The sequence below is a fragment of the Cicer arietinum genome, chromosome 3 (genome assembly GCF_000331145.2).
Source record: "Cicer arietinum cultivar CDC Frontier isolate Library 1 chromosome 3, Cicar.CDCFrontier_v2.0, whole genome shotgun sequence".
NCBI lineage: Eukaryota > Viridiplantae > Streptophyta > Magnoliopsida > Fabales > Fabaceae > Cicer > Cicer arietinum.
Window position 1 is genome coordinate 74,885,218 of NC_021162.2, and position 22,269 is coordinate 74,907,486.

Genomic DNA, 22,269 nt, shown 5'->3' on the forward strand with positions numbered 1-22,269 from the left:
GATCACGGTTACCTCCCAGAGATTCTCTACCATTACCATAAGATTTTCGGGATGGTCCATGAAAATCTTCAAATCCCTTCCGATCACGGTTACTTCCCTGAGACCCTCTGCCATTACCATAAGATTTCCGGGACGATCCATCAAAATCTTCAAACCTCTTCCTATCACGATTACTTCCTTGAGACCCTCTATCATTCCTATAAGACTGTCGGGGTGAGTCATCAAAATCATCACTGAATCTATTTGCTTTGTAACCACCACCAGACTTCCCATCTCTAGTGAAGTTCCTTCTCCCAGAATCATGTCTACTCCCTCTATTTTGTCTGGATGAATATGCCTCATTTAAGTCATCATCGTCGTCAGAGTATAATCCAACACCAACATCTTCATCAGATTCAGAACCAAAGCTTAATTTCTTGGTTGGACCTCTGCCTTTCCTTTTCTGGTCAGCAGCAGAAAAATGGCTAGATTTGAAACTGGAAAGAATAGACCGCTGTTCATCTGAATCAAAATCAGGTTCATCATCCTTGGATCGAGAGAAAGATGTATTCTTGCGAACTGAACGGGTTTGCATAGTTCTTCCAGAAACTGTTTTATGGCGTGCGTGCATTTTGTCATCAATGTCTTCAGAATCTTCCCACTCCAATGAGTCTTCTGTTTCCGAAAATTTATTTTTTGTTGCTTCCATTCTTGCACTACTAGTTCCAGTTTCAGTTTCTATCTCGTAACTATCAACATCATCCTCATCTTCAAAATCATCAAACCCTGTTCTAGGTCTAGAAGGACTAGAATTAGCATATTCTTCATCACGGGACCGTTGTACTCTACTGTTCTTCTCAAAATCATCTTCCCACCCCGCATGCTGACCACCGTTATCTGAAGGAAAGTCCTTGTCTATACCATGAGAATCTGCATACTCAAAAGCAGCAACATCTGCACCATCTGATTCATTGTCATCAAAGTCAAAATTCCAGGCATTGGAAACCTCTTGCCGACTGCCCATCTTATCTAACTTAGGTCCAGAACCGTATTTTTTATCTTGAAATTTATTCTCCAGGAATTCATCAGGTGGGCGTTTGCACTCACAATGAAAACATACCACGTTCCTCCTGTAATTCAAGAAGTTGCACCTGCCAGATAAAGAATAAATATGTCAAGCTCAACATGTATAGAAAAATCTCACAATCTTTGGTTAACATAATTGGTTATCATATCTGTGTGAGGGGGAGGGGGTTGACAGAGAAATGCAACTGCATAATATTTAATGGACTTAAACTTACTCGGTACATTCCCATTCTCCTGGAAGCAACTGTCTCTTTGGACGCTTGGCATCACACTGTAAGCAAACAGTATTCTTTGCAAAATTCATGAAATCACACCTGGGAAGTATTCAGCATCTTCAGTTAAAAACAGAAAAAGTAAACTATTATATAGCTCATATTATTCAAAGCAACTTATTCATAACCAATTTGCTACGTAGCCTAATATTATATCATCAATTACCAAAAGGAGAAGAAATAACAAATGTTATCAAACAAAGATGCCTATCAGTTCTCTGTCAAAAAAAGTTCACCTGGTCACATGGAGTAGCAAGCATAATAAATTGGTAAAAAGAGGTGGCTTGCAGAAAGTTCACAAATAAATGAGACATGCCCCCAGGTGGTAAAACTAACTTTTTAATTTATTATTGCAAGTAAATCACAGAGATTCTAAGGACATACTTAGGACATAGCCAGTCCCCCCTTTTCATCTCAACATCATCTCGTCCAACACGTCTTTTTGGAGTAGGAGGAGGCTGTTTCACCTTTGGTGGAGGCTTTTTTATCACTGGAGGAGGGAGATTTGGATCAATAGGAACTGAACTCAATTTGACAACTTCATGAAGCATTTTACGAACCACTGCTTTGACAGACTTCTGCTTCAGAAGTGGCTTATTAGTGACTGATCCATTAATAGGATCAAACCCAAATGTCAGCAGCATTCGCATGATATCAATAGTTCGTGCTTCATCCTCTTTGTTTGTAAGCAGATATGCGTTGTCACAATTGTTTCTCAAGCTGCAGGAACTACAGACCTGATATGAATGAATTTTTTGTATCATAAATGTATAGAATATAAACACAACAATGAGAAATATGCTTTGGATTAAAGTCTGAGACCAAATAAGAGAAAGATGACAATAGGGGGTTAGAAAAAAGAGAAAGATGACACATGTGAGTAAGTGAACAAATAAAAGGATGCCAGAACAATCAAATAGATTCAGGTTGTTTGCCACCAACCATAATCGCAGACACTTCAATACTAATCTAAATATCTTCTCAGTACAATAGTAGACATATGATTCAAAGCCTACCCCCTCCATCATCTCAAATGAAATTCCCATTCATTACTTGTAATGTATCCAATGCACACAGATGTAATTAAAAACATAGACAAATAAAATTTCACAACCAAAATAACAATGAATCAAGAAGCACCAAACGGTACATGTTACGTGTTACACTTACATCTCCCTCATCAAGGTGGACATACTTCCTTAACAATTTACCGGAGAAAACCACTTTTCTGTCCCCATTGGGGCATCCAAAACCAACCAAAATTTGTATATCCTGCTTCGACAATGACCTGAAATCAATCAAAAAAGCAAATAATTCAGAAGCTCTTTCACAGAGTCTGACAAGTGCTTATACCAGTAGATAAACCCAAATAATTCAATCCAAACATGCCCTTAATAAAATAAAATAAAAAACCAAACAAAATGAATTCAACTTAGGCAAAACGCACAAACCTCAACAAGTCAAAACGATCCTTCCCAAAATTGAGACAAGCAGCATGAACGCTCTTGAAATCCTTTGTGAAATCGAACCCCTCATCGTCTACAATCTCAGGAGGATCAAACCCTAAATCCTGCACCATTTTATCCTCATCCTTCCTCCTATGATCAAAGTAATTCTGATGCACCAATCTCTCCATCAATTGAATCCATTCCGGCCAAGGATGAACAAACTCCACCTCTTTCTTCATCAATTCCACAGAGTTACTGTTAGTATTAATCTCTTCATGTGACTCAGATGGTGTTGTTGGTTCTGAAACGGGTTCGGGAGTATCGTTTTGAGTGTTTTTGGAATCACGCCAAGCTCGAATGCGTTGAAGAGTTTCGTGTTTTTGAGAACGTTGTTTCTCGATAGCATCGATTTGATCAAAGACGAAGCTGAGACGAGCAGAAAGAGAAGAAGGTTTAGGGTTTGAGTTTTGGGAGGTCGAGAAAAAGTGGGAGAGTAAGAATGGGGTTTTAGGGTTTAAGGAATAAAGAGAGAAGCGGCGTTTGGTTAGAAGAAGAGATAAACGACCGTACGGCATTGTCGTTTAGAGCGGAAAAGTTATCGCATCGGTGCAGAGTTCAAACTTCCATCGGAGACGGAGTACCGGAAAAGCTTAAACCCTACTTATTATGTTATGCAATGCTAAAGCCTTCACTCTATACCTTCATGCAATTTTATTTTATTTTTTTGACAATTCATTGCAAATGCAATTTTATTTTATTTTTTTGACAATTCATTGCAAATGCAATTTTTTTACAAAATTAATTAACAGTGTGTTAAATTATTTTGCTAAAGAAAAAGTTATTTTAGTTGAAAATTAACAGCATATTGTATTAAGAACGGAGGACTTTTGTTAATAAAATATGATTATTGAAATGAAGATGATTTTATCCTTCTTCAATAAAATAAAAAGTTATTATACATAATATGATTTTATTCCATCAGTCTAAATTTTGTGATATATACATTAAATGAAGATAATTCCAACATTCTTTTTTTTTTTGTCAAAAGGGACAACATGAATAAATAATGAATTTCATGTTGTATAGTTTCATGGAATAGAGAAAATGACAAAATAATTATACAATTGTTAAATCATTTAGTTCATATCCTTTAATCTTAAAAACTAATTGGTTAAATTAAAATATTTTAATTATTGCATTTTCAAGGTTAAGTTTAATTAAAAAAGGTTGTATCTAAAATTGAAAACATTTGTTAAATCCAAAGAAACATATAACATCTTATCCAAAAGTTAAGAAAACGATTTTACGTAAAAATGATCAAATCTTCATAGTGTAATCATCCCACCATTTTATTTTATTTTCCACATCCATTTATTTATAGTCAACCAAACAACAAGAGTTTTGCGCCAATTTTCATTTCAAGTGTGGATGTTACTACATTCAACAATTGGGAGAATTATTAAATTTTGAGAGATAAACTTACTCTATCAAAACAATTGAAATTCATTTCTTTTCACCCATACTATTTCTAAAGATTAGAGTGCGTGAGAAATATAAAAATAATTTTATTATCATACCTTCTAAAAAGGTGAAAGAAAGAAAATGATATTTTTTGTTGATATGAACTTGGACAAATATGAAGAAACCTTGGATCATAATGGAATTCAGAAGAATTTTTTTTGTTGTTATTTACTTCCTTAACTAAAATCATGACACAAGACATATTATCAGTCAACTGAAAATTCTCTCCCTATATCTGACGCATGGACAATGTAAATGTGAAGAAAGATGAAGTTGTATTTTTTTTGACAAGAATAGTGAAGTAATGTTGGTTGCATAATCTAATGTTTCTCACATATAAAATGCACGGAATGTACACCCTATATACATTGATGGAAGAAAATTGTAAAAAAGAAATTGTTCTAGTCTTACTTAGCATTACACTTGGATAATTGATAATCACATAACTGAATGTATAGATTATTGTTTACAATGGTGAAAATGAGTTTGGACTTTTGGAACATCATGTATCCAAACCTATTTCCACTAGCCTAATCGTAGGGCTTCGAATATACAGAAAACTACGATATTTTTATCACTTTTGAGCAAAAAATATTGGGAATTATTAACTGTAACCCAACAATTGGAAGTGTACCCCTATATATTTTGAAAAAGTATACCCTTTGTTAAAAAATATAAACCATAAATTTTAAGTTTACAGTGTACAAAATATACACTATAAACTTCAAATTTATGGTATATCTTGTATATGGTAAATGAAAATCGGAAAGATAGGAGTGTGATGGAGAAGAAAATAAGTAAGGGTATTTTTTTTCAAACTGGAAAATCAGAGGTAAAATATCATTTGTTACGGTACATTTAACAATTCCCAAAATATTTTACTAACAAGGAAGACATGCTTTTAAAACCATTCTACCATGCATCTTGGATAGAAGCCTTTATCTGCAGCAACATGGGTGGCAGCTAGTAGCTCTTTTTGAACTTTCCGCCTCTCATAGAACACCAAGCATGAAATGGACGTGCATTTCACACCACTTTCGAGAAGTCTATCCCCGCCTCCACAGTGGTGACATATCTGCAAGAGGGGTAAAACCATCAACAAAAGAGAGCATCAAAAGCAACAAATCTAAGGGGTTTATTATGGAAACGAACAAGGCAGATAATTGATACAACAGAAACTTTTATTAAACCTGATCTGAGATAGCAAAGTTACAAAAGAAGACAGTGAGTACACACTTTTGGTGTTAATTAGTTTTACAATGACGTCAAATAAAAACTCTATTTTTCTGTCATATCATTAATTTTAAAATTCAGTTGCAAAAGTGGAGTGATGTGGCAAAATAGTAAATTGATTGGGTGTCTGTGTAAAATTGGTGTATACTGACAGTGCATCCTTTAAATGTGTAACAAAAGAGTATAATGATATACACCTATTAGTGTAAATTAATTTTATACTGACTACAAACTAATTGCATACCTATGTTGCATGTATACGGGTAGAGGCATAAGATAATTATTACATTCGATGAAAAACATACAAATATACTTACAGATACAAGATGTTGCATCTCTTGCTCTAACTTCGAAGTCTTACTAATCACCGCTGTCGCAGCCGCCGCCTCATTTTCAGAACATTGATTACATAAACGGGCCGATGCTTGGACCAACCCACCACAGAGTACACAATGTTTTGAGAGATAGTAATAATCAATTCTGGTTCGTTGGAAGTTTGAGGTGAATGCATGCTTTACAGAAGCTTCCCTTATAGAACGAGGCATCTCTGCAAACCACTGGTTCAGGTCGGCACCAACAAGCCCAAATACTCGCTGTAAAGCCGGTATTATTTGTTTATTAATGTAATATAAATAATTTATTCTGAATGGAGAATCAATTGCCAAAACTTCTAACGGATCAACAACCATATCAACCAGGCGAGCTCCAGGTTCTCCATGGATTACAACATAAGGTATTCTCTCTGCATAACGTGGTTCAGCCCTACGATCAACCCTCATTGCCTTAGTTGCCACAATTGCAGCAGGAGGAAGAGATGAGATCCTTGCACTATAGGTACCCAAGCGAACCTCTTTTGCAAAGATAAAATCCTTAAGGGAGACTCTGCCTGAAAGAATCCTCTTCCACTGACGTTGCAAATAAGTCTTCACCTGCATGCAGCAAATAAAAAGCAATAAACATGAATTCAGGTTCGACTAATAATTTAGTTTATCCAATGAAGTATCCAGAATATGCAGTTGAGAATGTGTTGTTTCTTTGTATTTTTTCTTCCTTGCAAAAAATTGCTTGACCAAGGAGGGAAATAAAAAAGGGAAAATTGGAGCAGAGGATTCATTAGATGGCTTTTCACTTAATGAGGATGCAGGAATACAACATCCACGGAATAATCAATTATGCAGAAAGTGTAGTAGGGACAAATACGTGATAATGAAATGCACCAGATTCACACTAAACACAAGAAAAAAAACGTGGAACAACTTCAAATGAAATGCAACAAATCCAAACTCCACCAAACAAATTTTTGGTCACTTCTAACTTGTAGTATGCAATTGAACTGAAAATGTATTTCCATCCTCCTTCAATCAATAACCTTTCTACCAAACCCCTCCTCAATTATTTACCTTCTCATTTTCAATGTAACAATTGAAAGTATAGAAGGATTTGATCTGATTTGCTTGAGAGATCAACCCTAAGCCTTTTGTCTATTTATAATAACATGATTACAATCAAGACCCCTTAGTAATAGGGATGAGAACAATAATCAATATATATATATATAAAATTAATTAATTAATTTAAAATCAGAAATATGTTCACAAGATAAAGGAGAGTAAATCAAGGAAATATCTCAACACTCCCCTCAAGATGGTTCCTATATATCATATGCATCAAGCTTGGTATATATATAATACCAATTTGGGACTTTCTGACTCTTTTCAATCAGTCCCACAGGATGCGAGTTCTAATACCAATTTGAAAGTAGAGAAAAACTTGATCTGAATTGCTTGAGAGACCAACCCTCAGTCCCACAGTAATAATACGATTACAATCAAGATGCCTTAATTATAGGGATGAAACTTAATTTACAATCAGAAATATATCCACAAGATAAAGAAAAGTAAATCAGGGAAATATTCGAACAGTAGCAAAACACACATTAGCTTATGTAATGTGATGTATACAGGAAATATGTAATATGCAAGCATGTATACCTCTAATAAACTCTGGTGCTCAAAAAAGAGCCTCAAAGATTGCTCCATTATCTTTGCAACTGCACCACATGTGTCCCTGCGTACTGTTTCAATACCTTTGGCATCAAAAACAGGTTCAATTTGATTGGGGCTTTCATAACTGTATCCAACATATCGCTTTTTAGTAATGAGGAAACATGGCTGATACACTTTCTCCATCTTCAAGGTGACAGGATTAGGATTCATGGCAGTGACAGCAGAAGCAATCTCATTCCCAATTTGGAAGGACTCTTCGACAGTACGTCCTTTAAGGAGGACAAACATACTGCAATAAATACTCACTTTACCAATCAGTCCTTTTATTTCCAGTCACTTTAGTAATCATCACTTGTTACTTGATATAATAATAACAATTGCAAAGAAGAAGATACAACATTGGCCATCATTCGATTGTTACATAATCTATGATTTTGCAGTCATGCAATCACTAACACTAATCTTTTTTACATGTGGTGACGATGTCATGATGTAGGATAAAAAGGGTTTCACGTGGAATGTCTTTGGGGATTTTATTAATTATTTTATATTATTTTAAGATAATTATGTTGTATTTTCTTTTTCTTTTTATAGAAGAATAATTAATTGAGTAATGGAAAGGAAAGAGTTCACAAGTACAAACAAAACAATAACAAAGAGAAGGGAAAAAATATAAAAAAAATCAGGTCAAAAGACGAACTCAGTTCCTTAGCAAGAATCACCTTTAAAAAACCCATGAGCATAAAGATGCTAAGAATGTCACGTTAGAATTAGAATACCAATGTATAAAGAATGCTATGGAAGAGTTCCTGTCAGAAAATCTTTATCATAACTTCGGATTTGGCTCCTCTAAAGTGAAAAGTTAGTAAAGTGGATAAATCAATGATAGATTTTGTAACCAACAATGATTGGTTATGCATGAACACATAATATCAACCATTGCTTTATTTATCAAGGATTGATATTACTCACTTTATTATCTAAATTGAGTTAATCCCGTAACTTCTAACATTTTTCTTAATTCCTTGTATGCATCTGTTCGGGAGAAAATTAATTTCTAAATAAGAGAGGTAAGTATACTTTGACACATCTCAGGAGCATGTAAGTTAACCTAGTTAGAGATATTGTGCATGTTAGCGTTACCTATCAGTGTCTCCATATATAACTTTAGCATTCCACTTCTCATGTTGATTTACAAATGATATAGCCTTTTCCAGTGTACTGCGTCCACATTGAACGATACTGTCTGCAAGTTCTGCACAAGGCATGCGGCCACTAAATCCAGCAGCAGTGTAACCATATGTTACATTTGATATGAGCTTCAAAGCAAGCTGTCTTGCATTAAATATCTGAAAAGGAAATTGTACTATTTGGTAAATCTATTTACATGCATTTGAAATATCGTATCCTACATTGCAAATAGGCATAGAAAATGCAATTAAATAATTCAAAAGCACATGAAGGTAAAAATATTTTGCATGTATTCACTTGGAAAATTTTCATAAAATTTCCCAATTTCTTCTATCCTTTTGAACATTCTGGAGCTTTTCAGACAATCCTCCAGACTGAAAAGAATCATAAAGTTATCTTTTATGTAAGTATGTGCAATAAATATTATAAAAGAGAAATCATAAAGTTATCTTTTATGTAAGTATGTGCAATAAATATTATAAAAGAGAATCATGATACTTCAAGAAGAACATAGATTATCTAGGGTATTCGTAAATTTATTGTCAAATGGACATGGTCTCCAATTCTTTACTATTATACTAGTAGTATTATGTTAGTATAGGCCTCTTATCACTAAGATTTATGTTGGAAAGAAGCATAGAAATCATATTAGTGTTGGGCAGAAGTTATGTAGTATTAGTAGACAATTTATTTTATTACTATTAAATATATTATGTATGCAGTAACTGCTGTAGGAATTAGAAACTGCTGAAGGAAGTCAGTATTATAAATATAGGCTGAAAGGGAGGGCATTGGGTATTTGGTTATTTGGTTGGTTCGGGAGAGACTAGGCTCTCTAATTCCTAGAAGACTGGTTATTTATGTCAGTTTCTGTTTTTGTGTGACAGTTTGTAATTGTGGAACTGCCCTGTTGGGGTTAATAACCGCAGGCAATCAATAAAGTGTGCAGAATTCATATTCTCTTTGTTCCTATTTACTCCCTGTTTTGTTTTATCAGTATCTATCATATTGAACAAACATACTAGGTGTGACTTCAAGACATTAAATTCAAATCACATCCATACCCGTTGAAGGACTTGCTCTGAAGGAGACAACTTTTTCATTGCTTGTTTAACCATTATTCTAGTTGATAAAATTTCTTCCAATAAGCGGGGAAGTACACCTCTTTGAACCTGCATGGAAGTACAGTACACTACAGATTTAAGTTACTTCATCCTCTCCACGAGTCATGACAACTCAATAGGAAAAGAAAAGATTGACTGAATCACCTTGGATGGTACAAACATGACACCATTTGGAGTGAGCAAGATTTGATCTTTTAAATCCTGCAGAACATTCTGCTCTGGTGAAAATGGACTAACCCCAAGTGTGTTAGTCTTTGACGCTGCAACTTTGCCAAGACATGTACAAAAGCAAAGGTTGTATCCAATTATCATTGAAGGATATAAAGACTGGAAGTCAAGTACAACAACAGGGTCTGAATAAAATCCTGACTCTGGTTCCATAACTAGTGGCAGGCATTCCATGGCAGGTTGAGAAGCAACCTACGACAAGAATGATTTGATCAGCCCTTGGGTATAGGTGAAGAGAACAAACATTAAATAGACTCTTAAGAAGCCCCAGAATGACAAAACCCAACAATCACAACCAAGGGTAAACAAAAGTCAGATTCCATACCCAAAAAAATACAAATAGTTTGACTAAGCAAAAACTTGATAATTTGATTAATAATACAACCTGTTTCAATGGGTTAATACAAAAAAATGTCCATAGATATATAAATAACACATATGGAAGAGAGTTAGCAAAATAAAGTGAGAAAATGACAGATCCCATAAACACGCTGTATAGTATTTGATAGTAGTAGACATGGCATGTTATGGCCATAGTACTATAAATTTATAGATCCCCCCAATTAAGGCTGCTGCTTTTGTTTTCTGATCATTTTATTAGTTTTGACTTTTGAGATCTATTTCATCCTTGGGTTAGAGGCCACCAGTTTATCAAGTAAATTAGTTAAAGAACATAATCTAAAACAAATTTAAAAATAAAATAAAGGGATACACAATGTTAAATAACTGGATACTGTTAAAACTGCAAAAGTTCATATCACAAATGAAATCATCTTAGGAGGGTGGGTGAACAACAGGACAAGTATACTGAGTAGTAGTTCAACTCATTGTTGTCTAGATAAAAGAAAAGACATCCAGAATAATATTATGGTATGTAAGTTTATTATGCTTGGTATAATGAATCAGAAACATTTTAGTAATCCACAGATTAAAATGGATGAGAGGATGTGAGAATTTTGAGAGAACCTGTTGTTTTCCAGGCGAGATAGCAAGATAGTTTTGTGTATGGGCCAACCTCAAAAACATGGATTCAACACGGTATTGTGAGCCTCGAGAGAGAACAGAAAAAAATTCTATTCCAAAGACACGAGCAAGTTCGGATGTTCGATTCACCTGCAAAATAAATATAATACAAGAAATAACAAAAGCCTAAAAACTTCAGTGAGCAAGAAAAAGATGTAAATGTTACTTACTTTTGGACCCCAAAACATCACAATATAGCTAATTAAGGAATCCACGGAGCCATAGATTCACAAACATACAATAGCATATCACTACTCTGAGAAGACCTAAGTACTACTAGTAAGGAAGACCTAAGTACTTAATAGTCCAACAGTTAGAGGTAGAGGGAAACCAAAACATCCTATAGGACAAACCATAAAGAGAGATTTAGAGGTAAGTGGTTTATATTTATACTTAATACATCACAAGCATTATCGTGTTGATTAATCTATGCAGCCATGGCCACCTAGGGGGAAAGTCTTAATTGGTGTTATTGTTGTATCATCCATTAACTTCAAAGACAGAAGCTTAAAATAACTCGTGAAAAACTTCAAAAGTATGTGTAAATAAGTGCAAACATGTTTTGAGATTTCAATGCACCCAAACAAGCCTAAAGAATAGACTCTGGTTATAGTATAGCCAAAACAAGCAGACAAATTATGAGCATTGGCAATAAACTTATAATGCTACTGTACCATATCAAGTTGGTTTATAATCTCAAGGCTCAGCTTTGCTCTATCCACAACATATTTGATACACTGATATCTTGCTTTTCCTGGACCACTTGAAAACCATTTTGTCAGCACCTTGTGGTTAATTGAAGGAATTTTCCGCCTTAATACAGCTTCAGCAACAGCTTCAACTGAATACAAATTCAGCTTAACTTCTCCCCGAATCAATCTCCACACGTTAAGAACAATTCTTCCACCTATATGAACTCCGCTAGCATGTGTTCGTCCCCATTCATCCTCAATTATTGAACTTTCTTGCACACAACAATCTAGACTAGGAGTATCAGGGATGTCCATTTCCAAGATACCTTTTTCAGAAATTTTGGTGTCTTGTGAATTAATCGAAGAATTAGATGGAGTGCGAGACAAATCATTAAGCAATCCCAAACCAAGATGTGAAGCCCTTTCTGCTAGAAAACCAAGAGAACTCCCTTGAATATCCCAACCCATCAATATATCTGGGTCAGATGAAGACACAATCTTTATAAATTCTTTGAACAAATGCTTCTCATCATTGAAGACCAAAACTTTGCAGCCTGATAGTCCATCAAGACTTCTGCAAACAAATTCAGAATAAACATTTTTTAATACGCTAAAAATGTATCCAAAAAAAACTAATAATTAGCACAAGAGGTGCCAGAAATTAGAACAGGTACAAAAGAAAATAAAAAATAAACATAAATAGTAAGTTTGAAAACATAAGATGAACATGTAAGAAATGTAGTGTATATTATACTGGTGCATAAATTTTTCCTCCAATAAAAAACCAATCAAGAAAGCAAATGAGAAAATGGTGACATGAAGAGACACTACCATACCTCTGACAAGAAAAATATTTACTATGCAAAAGAACTAGAACTTCAATAATAGCATCACCATCGTTCTGAAAACCCAGAGCTACAATATTTATGCCATCAAACTGGGGATCAGGTAAAAGGTCTCCTCTAGATTCTGCAAGAACCTACAAATGTTGCAATCAAGTCAGACCGACGTGAATACCGCAACTACAAAGATGCTAACTTAAAAAAAGACAACAAAAGAAATTTATTTAAAATTTAAGACATAATTAGAACATAACACAAGTAAAAAACGTATTCTTTAATAACAAGCAATAGCTGCAAAATATATTCCCCAATTCCTAGCCCAAAAGTGATGCTGATCATTTGTTGCAAGAACGAGTCTCAGCAGGTAACAGCCACTAGTATCTTTGGGTTTTAAATAAATATTATTCAAAAATAATACATAAGATTTTGGAAGTGGAGAACTATAACTAAAGCAAACTAATTTGATAACAAAAGAAGCATGATCACCACAAAGCATCTAACAACAATATAAGAAGCTAATAACTAATATAAAAAGAAATCAACAGTACCATTAGTTATTGAGTTATCAACATCATCACTTTTGAGCACGACCGATAATGGGGAATTTGATGCTTTGTGTGTGTGTGTGTGTGCATGTGTGTGAGAGAGAGAGAGAGTCACCCAATACTAAGAACCAAATTCTAAGGAAATGCTAGGAAAAAGTTGTTATATAGCTAATATAAGGTCTTCAAATCTGAACCAGATATGCAAAACTCAGAGGCATCAAAGAAACCAAGAAGACAATGTCACAAATTTTCTGGAAAAAAATAAAAATAATGACAATAATATGTCCAATACCTCTATACTAAGTAATGTCAATTGCTGTCCACGGCCAACACTTGCAGGGTCCCGAAAACCAACTTGACTTAGAGGGGTAAAGCTTGATTTCTCATCAGGGCCTGATATCTGAGAAATATCTTGAGAGCCATCTATGCATGCTTCTATTCTTTCTGTTTGTCCTTCGCTAATGCATGTAAGCTTCTTTTCTGTGCCAGCATCTTGATACAGCTCAGGCCTAAGAGGAGGTCCAGAAGCACATTTAGATACATCCTTGTCCTCTACATCAGGTTCTTGATGCATTTGATCAGGAGTATGCCTAAGAGGATGTTCAGAAGTGCATTTAGGTACATCCTGGTCCTCTGCATCAGGTTCTTGATGCATTTGATCATGAGTATGCCCCGGATAGAGAAGATTAGTATAACCAGATTCAAGTAATGTCTTGTCATAAACATTAGACATGTAGGGATGTTTCTGTTAGTCTTGTTATAGACTTTTAGTTCTGTGATGTATCTTTAGCTTTATGTGTTATTATATTACATTACATTATTCTGTACAGAAAAAACCCTTGTAAAACCACTTTAACTACCAAAATGCAGAGCAGTGTCTGAACAAGACATGAATATTGAATGCTATTCTGCACATTTGGGTCTATCTCTTACTGTTAATAATAACCAGCTGCTTAAAGAAAAACCAACATTTTGCTAGAAATTTTTGCCAATGAATCACTTATATACCAATTCAAATTTTTATATCATTTTTCTAAATTAAAAATTACCCTACCTTTTAGATATGAAGGCTAGTTTTTTTCTCTAGCGAATTTCCTAGAGTAAATGAAATGGATAAAAACACATCACTGATCAGGTATGAGATGCATATATGTTTTAGTAGATACCTCTCTCATCACAAAATAGCCATCTCTGCACAGAACTGGCAGAAGGAGGCAAAATATTAGGTGTTAATAGGTATAGGTGAGAGCCATCATTTTGATAGTAAGTGGCAACACCCTTTGTCCCAGAGAACTTGTGGGTTTTAGTAACACACTTGTTCCAAGGTTCCATCTGTTTCTGGGAATTCTTTGCAGAATTAGGAAGAAAAACATCCAGAGCATTCCCTTCAAGAATTAAATACAAGCTCATGAGAAGTTTCATCGAACATTGAGTAAGTTCAGACCAGAAAATGTGCAAGAAGACATGACAAGCTAAAAATAACAACCTAGGGGGTCAATACAGAGCATATAACATCAAGTATAGGAATTTTACAAAATGCCTTACTTCCTGGTTAAATCAAGTCACTAAAATTCATTGGGAATCTGGGATGATAACGCATCTAAACATGTGTATATGATGGAGATGGACATTCAAAAATACAAGTCCCCAGGACCACTAGGAGAGAAACCGTGAATAAAATGATAGCAGTTTGTAATATTTTGCTCGCCTGAGGATTTTCTGCCAGATATTGCATTCATAAAACTATTTCTGTTTTCCATGGCCAAGGTGGCTGCTTCCATATAGCCCCTTTCATGCCATGCCAGACCTATGTGTTTTCCAGAAAAAACAATGCCAAAAGCAGCCACCCAGCAATGAAAATAAATTTTTTCAATCAAAGTATCCTTAAAAAGATATATCAAATTATTAACATAGAAATTCCAAATAAATCAGAATTCAAGCTATAAAAGGATATTCTATAAGTGTTTCTTAAATGATTGGACCTATGAACACCTAGAACAACATAAAAGCATCATCTCTGTTTCCTTCAAACTTCTGTATACTGGATAATGGATATTCCACATAATGGCAAGTTTTCTATCCTCAAAATAATATTAATAAAGGCTGACTGACAGCTAATTAATACATAACTTGGCACAAGAGAGGCTCTATTGTTTAAAAAAACATGAGAGTGAATTATATATTCACCAAAATATATCCAAAACCCATTCAAATTTCAATGTATAATAACAAACATAGAGACAATTTTTTTTTAAAAAAAGGAGGGGTGGGGAATCGGGTTAAAGAAGGTATAGTTAAAACCTGGCATTTCATCATCCTCATCCAAATGTAAATGGGTATCAGAGAAGGTTGGCAAGGACAAATTACTTTCAAGATTCTTGTCAACTGAAGAATTATCACAAGTGGCTATTTCAGTGCGCATACTGCATAATGTAAATAAGAAACCTATAATAATTAAATGCAGTGCATTCGGTCTTCCTTTTGTTTCTTTCATCTATCAACATAAGCTTCTCTGACTTTTCGATTTCTTTGATGAGAATTGCAGGAAAAATAAAGCAAATAGACAAATAAATAATCATGTGATTTACACTGGTGATAATCAAACAGGAAATCATGAATGAAAAATTTATTTTTGCCCAATACTCCGTCATCAATTAATGAGTTCTGTCTACTACCTGAAGCAGCGGAATTAGTTCGCTGACACCTCTCAGGAGCTCTGACTTTATTATTATCAACAGTTCTCAACTGAGTGTCCAAAGAGTGATTCGGGGTATAGGCATCAGAAGCTACTGGTTTTGCATAAGCTGTTCCATCCTTACTGTTTTCCTCCTTGCAAGCCCCAGATTGGTACATGGAATCAATACTTGCTTCGAAACACCCCCTTTTATGTTGACCAAAACATTCATCTTTTGGCAAATTCAAAAAACTATCACTGCCAGATGGATGTGACTGTTTCCCACAGATTAAATTATCGTGACTGCTCACTTTATGATCAGAATATTTCTGGAGTTCTATTTCTTCTTCATCGGTTTGCATTGTTTCCAAATCTAGTTGTTTTTGCCAAAGGCGTGAATTTGGTCCCACGTGCCTATCCAAAATAAGCTTCTTTGCAGTTCCAGATTGATGTTCATCATGTTCAACTCGATGGGATCGCTTTCGCCTCATCAAGTCCCGTAACGAGCAGCTAACCAATCCATGTACTTCTTTTGAATCTGAAGCGCCTTCGCCATCATTTCTTCGAATACAAGTATTGTTTTTAACTTCATTTATGGTTAAGTAATCGGAGAGAGCAGAATCTCCGGCACTTTCAAACAGAGGAGTCACTTGTGAAGTAGGACGCTCTCCATCGTTATTAACCTTGCCGGTCATGGAGAAAGGCAACGATCCCCATTTTCTAATCTTTTTAGCTGTGGAAACTGCACTTGTGTCAGTATTGTGCAGTAAATGGCACTCAGAAGGTCCTTCATGTTCACTGTTTATCTCGACTGCAGAAGAGGTTCCAGCCAAACAAGCATATGGACTTGAGAATTCATCATCGTTAGAACCATCAACTTGAGGTATCATACTGTCTGGGGAAGCTCTAACGGGAGAATTGTGATCAAAGGAACGATAAGGCTTTTCCTTTGGTAGGTCTAACTCAAACATACCATCAATTGAATCTAGAATATCCTGACACTCCTGCTGGGACTCACTCTCATAAGCCATATTCGCTTTCTCCAGCATCTTATCAATTGTTGCAGCAGGTAGCAAGGGACTCAAAATTGTCTCACAAGCAAGTTCATCATCAGAGTCTATATCCTCTGCAGCTTGAGAAGTTGCAAGCCACTTGAGAAGATTTTGTGCTTCCATATCAGCATCCTAGAAAGCAGGAGATACAGAAATGGACAATAAAACTTCAATACACCAAACCATGTAAAAGAATATCAAAGCTTGAACAGTGTCATGATTAATCTAACTTCTAAACCCTTTGGCTCCATTTAGTCCAGTAGATACTGTTCTGGGATTATTTTTTAGATGAGAATAACTTTATATTTAAGTGGGCATATTATTTTCTATTTCTATAACAGGTTCTTATTTATCCAGAAATTTATATAAATTTTGAATAATTCACTATATATCATCAAGAGGTACAGTTAAAAGAAACAAAAATAAATATATGGAAAACATAAATCTTTAACTAAAAACCTAAGGACCGCTATTCCAGGATTAAAAAAAATTCATCAACTTTCATTCAGGAATGTAAACAACACATGAAATTGTGCACCAGCAGAATAGCAAGCTCTAGTTGAAACTTGCACTACTTTATTAATGAAGATCTAGAAATCAACAACAACAAAATATTAATGATGGTAGGTGATGCCAGCTTTGAAGAAAGAATAAAGGCTTAAAATTGAACAGTTCTTCCAGATAGACCCTTCATGGGATCCTGACTAGATAAAGAGCAACTGATCATATGGTAGACCTACGTTAAGAAGGCATGGGAGGAATAGTCTATGAAATAAACAGATATGCATTTGATTATTTTTGTTATTATGTAAGTAACATATAAAGAAGGTATGCATAATAGGAAGAAAACACACCCAAAAATAACACTACAAATTAATATCCTACTCCTAAAGAATTTTTCTTGTTAATATAAGGTAAGAATTAAAATGAAAGTGTCGTATTATACATAGAAGAAAAATACTGGAAAAAGCTATTGCCTTTATGTCCAACATTCCAATCTTTTCAGCTGATTGCATTTCACCAATTTTCATCAGTTTGAGCCTAGTGTCAGTCCCTTCCTCAAGCAATTTGGTATTTTCACACAATGAAGATGGTGGTGTTGCTGAGCCTATTATGTCAGTTTCTCTGCAGCATTTCAAGGGTTGTTAAGCCTTCATATATAAGATAAGATTTAATAAATTTTCCATCAGCAATAACTGTACTTGAACCTGGGTTCCTTCTCAAAAGGAGTGCAAAATAAAGTGGTCTCAGCTTCAGTGCAGAATTCAATAAGTTTTTTTTTAAAGTCAAGACCGGCAGAGAGAAGTTTCATGACATCTTCTGATAGTGGTTTACCAGGATCTGAAGGCATAGTAGCCTCATGAATCCCAGTCCGTTTCCGCTGTTCCTGAAACATTACAGGACAGCTAATTTAGAAAAACCCAGACATTGACAACATAACATGTAAAATAGAAATAGAAAAACAGATTAATAGGCTACCTCCCATATTGGTACAAGTGACTGAACCATGTTGACATTTGAGCATTGTGAGAGAGATGAAAACATTTTAAGCTGCTGATTAAGAATATCTGCAAAACAGATATGTCATAACCAGAAGAATAACAGTAGCAGGAGACACCATTACAAATTTAAGTGTATATTGTGCATTCTCATTTGTATTTGTGTGTATCAGTATGGCCATGAAACTAGAAAAACCTTCTAAAGAAGTATCTCCTTCAAGCTCGCAGATGCTTTGACGCTTAGGGCAGTGAGCCTTATCATTTGATGAAGCCCCAAATTCACTAGGGAATGACCACATCCAATCGGATGAGATCATGGAAGACATCCACAGTTTTGACTCCAAACATCCATCAGCACCCAGATCTGCCTAATGGAAAGATTATGATATCAAATATAGGATATGAAACCGTAACAATATAATAGTCAAACATAAAACGAAGTTAGAGAGACTATGCAATCTGAAAACATGCAAGTCAACTCACCTTTCTGTGTTGGCTATTGATGTCAAATTTCTTATGAATAGAATCTGGCATGGGGTGGCGGAATCTCATCTTTGATAGGTGTAAATGACCCATGCCATACAAGTTGTAATCAACCTAACATAACAAAACAAAGTTCATCTACCAGCACGAGACAAAACTAAGCAAACATGTGCTAAAAAACTACCATTCAGGCAATAAGGCAATCGAATGAGAGAACACTGGTGGACAAATACAGTCCGTTTTCACAACTCAAGAAGACAACATAAACGGCACAAAATTTATTTAATATTACCAGAAAAAATGACACTTAACATGTACAACTAATAGAAGTTTAACTAACAAACGGTACAAAGTAAAATGAACAAAAAACCGTAAGACATTGGTAACTTAATGTATCACAATGCACAAAAAACTTATCAATTATCATCCAAGCTCAAGACAGTAGTATCTGGATGTTCCAAACCCATCCAAGCCAATCCCAATTGTTGAAAATATGATTAGGATGTTCGTAATTATTGTTATTATCCTATATTTATTTGTGTTTATTGCATTAAGCCTATATAAAATGGACTATGTTGTGTAGTTCAAACCCATCTTAGCCGATCCCAAGTGTTGAAAATATGATTAGGATGTTGGTAATTATTGTAATTATCCTATATTTATTTGTATTTATTGCATAAAGCCTATATAGAATGAACTCTATTATGCAGTTTAAACATACGGTTTTACCATATGTCTTTCTCTTTTTCTCTCATTCAATACCAATCATCATCGAAATAATAGGAAAAAAAACATAAAATTAGATCGAACAAATGCAGTGGCTGAATGCAGCTAGATGCAAGTGTCTATAATGTCATGTAAAGAACAATGACTAATTTAAACAGAAAATAATTATATCATGTTTAGTTACACATAAACTATAATAACTTTCAACAACAATAATCAAGTCTTATCTCATTAAGTAGGGTCGGCTACATGGATCAATGTTATGCCATATATCATATCTCAATCCAACTTATTAATCTATAGGTCTTTCACAATAGTTTTTCTAGGTTTTTCTCTACATCTAACGATTTGACTACCCTCCATCTAATCTACTCTACATACTACAAAATCTACAAGCTTCCTCGCCACATGCTCAAACCACCTAAACCAAGTTTCTACTATCTTCTCTATGATAGGTGTTACCCCAACTCTCTCTATATTAAACTTTTGCTACACTAAATCATATGAAAGTACATACCATAAACTGAAGAATAAAGGGAATATGTGACTCGTGAGGTTGTAAAATTTTGTCGAAAACAGCACCAGTCTGAAAAGCAAATGTCATGATGAAAACTTATTCTCCATAACATCAAATGACGACGTACTAGTTTCAAAAAAGATTTTCTAATTATCAACTAAATTTGTAGTATTCATAACAAAATAATGGCTGGGTTACAAGCTGCAAGCTGTACGAATATTACCAAGAGAAGATTTGCTGCACGGGAGACATCTTGAGGATAATATCTAAAAGAATCAGTCAAGGCTTACCCTTTTCCCATGATTTAAGCATGCTTTCAACGTAGCTTGTACATACAAGTGGCATGTGCAGGATGTGCATGTGAAAACATATTGCAAAAAGAATAAAAAAATATTGTATAAAACTTCTGGATACAGGTATATCTTTACAAACAACTCGTCAAATGAGTAATAGCCATAGAATTTCCTTGCTCGTACAAGGCTGCAGCCATGAACATGTTGTCTCGTTGAACCAGCACTGCCTTTAAGCTGTAAAAGTTTAAAACGTGACATCACATCTATAATACAAGAAAGTTTATCTATTAAAACACAAACAAAATCATACAATTGAGGGTGCAAAACCCATTCTAACTCATCCAAAGATACCTTCAATGCTTTCTCGAGAGAAGCAGCTACCATGTAGGTGTATGCATCACCTGTACAACATCAAGAAAAAAATATTCCAAACATTGAGTAATTAAACCAAAATTTGAGGTATATTTCAAACGTAAATGCGGAATACTGAACAAAACTTAAATCCATAAAAAAATCATGCAGATAATGAAAATTGGTCTAGAAAGTAATACAGAGAAAATAAATTAATTCGCAAATAGCGTAATAAAACATTCACATATAAGTAACTCATTTACCAGGCTCATTAGACGAGTCAAATCAAGCAAATTCAAATTTAAAGATTTAAACAAACACTTGATACAGAATAAAACAGGAACCATAAAATATGACTTGTGGTTACCTTCTTGGTCTAGTTGAAGTGGTATATCTGAACACGGCACATACAAATAAGGTAAAGCCTACAAAGAACAATAAACATGAACAATTTAAGTTTGACCATGATAAAAATGAAAGATAATGAAACAGTATCAATCTTGTATCATACAAAAAGTTAAAACTCCGTTATTGCATTTATAACCAAGGTTTTAAACATGAACTACTATCGAAATTTGGCCGCAACCTCAAGGTTTTTGACGTCTCTGCAGCCGAATCAGACAAATTTAACCGCCATTTTCAAAAAAAAATATTTAGGCGCATAGTGACGGCATTTTAAAACCTTGATTATGATTACAAAATTGCTAGCACTTGCACCAAGTGGTAAATAAGATGGAAATAAATACAAAAGCATAAATTAACTATCCAAACAATTTAAAAACCAAAAAATGATTTAAACAACAACAAAAAATTCATAAGGAAACTTACTCCATGTATGTGCAAGCAAGTTTTCTGGCCAGCAGGAGTAGAACCATAAACTCTTATAACCGGAACCTCATTCACTTTTCCACCTTAGTATAAAACAGAAATATCAAACCACATGAAAATCAATGCACACTGAATCTGAATATTTAAACGCAAAATGAAGCTTAAATTGTTGTCGTTTGTTTTCGAAAGTTTAATCGAGCATTTTAGTAAGAAATGACCAAACCACAAGAAAATCAGTGCACACTGAATTTGAATAATGTAAACGCAAAACGAAGCTTAAACCGTTGTCGTTTGTTCTTCAAGAGTTCAATTGAGCATTTAGAGTGAATTTAGTTAGGGTTAGTATCATACCATGGAAACTGCTGTAACAGATATCAATGGATGGAATTGGCGGTGCCATGTAATAGTCTATGGTGACAATTCGAACACTGAAAATCTCTGAATTAGACTGTGAATCTGACATATTTTACTCTGGTTTTGCTTTCTTCTAATCACGATGAAGGCACTTACGAACTGAAAAAGTACGAAATTGAAAACGATGGTAGTTTTGGCGCTAGGTAGTTAGAAGAAGTTCAACTTTCTTTCTTTTTTTTTTGTTTTTTTAGGGTGATGTTTTGATCAGAAAGAAGTTCGGTTTTTAATTACCAAAAAGCTCC

General features: G+C 34.6%; 2 protein-coding genes across 2 annotated transcripts in view; both read right to left on the reverse strand.

Annotated features, from left to right (window-relative positions):
* LOC101502432 (uncharacterized) overlaps positions 1-3,478 on the reverse strand; it is a 3,740-nt gene extending 262 nt beyond the window's left edge. Inside the window, exons 1-5 of the mRNA XM_073366534.1 lie at positions 2,789-3,478; positions 2,508-2,625; positions 1,722-2,074; positions 1,281-1,379; positions 7-1,130 (exon numbers count right to left, since the gene is read on the reverse strand). Of these exons, the coding sequence (XP_073222635.1) occupies positions 7-1,130; positions 1,281-1,379; positions 1,722-2,074; positions 2,508-2,625; positions 2,789-3,360 (2,266 nt within the window). The 5' untranslated portion in view covers positions 3,361-3,478. The remainder of the gene's footprint in view (positions 1-6; positions 1,131-1,280; positions 1,380-1,721; positions 2,075-2,507; positions 2,626-2,788) is intronic.
* Positions 3,479-4,603: 1,125 nt separating this feature from the next.
* On the reverse strand, positions 4,604-22,267 carry LOC101503172 (DNA polymerase zeta catalytic subunit). The gene is made up of 25 exons (XM_073366535.1): positions 21,965-22,267; positions 21,614-21,696; positions 21,153-21,210; positions 20,786-20,835; positions 20,556-20,668; positions 20,365-20,407; positions 20,142-20,210; positions 18,899-19,012; positions 18,612-18,783; positions 18,396-18,484; positions 18,119-18,303; positions 17,894-18,041; positions 15,796-17,048; positions 15,492-15,613; positions 14,357-14,575; positions 13,483-13,835; positions 12,640-12,782; positions 11,786-12,377; positions 11,055-11,201; positions 10,005-10,280; positions 9,801-9,908; positions 8,689-8,894; positions 7,531-7,834; positions 5,857-6,468; positions 4,604-5,381 (listed from the first exon to the last, which is right to left on the reverse strand). The coding sequence occupies exons 1-25, from the start codon at positions 22,074-22,076 to the stop codon at positions 5,208-5,210; spliced, it is 5,745 nt and encodes a 1,914-aa protein (XP_073222636.1). The 5' UTR covers positions 22,077-22,267; the 3' UTR covers positions 4,604-5,207.
* Between the last annotated feature and the right edge of the window lie 2 nt (positions 22,268-22,269).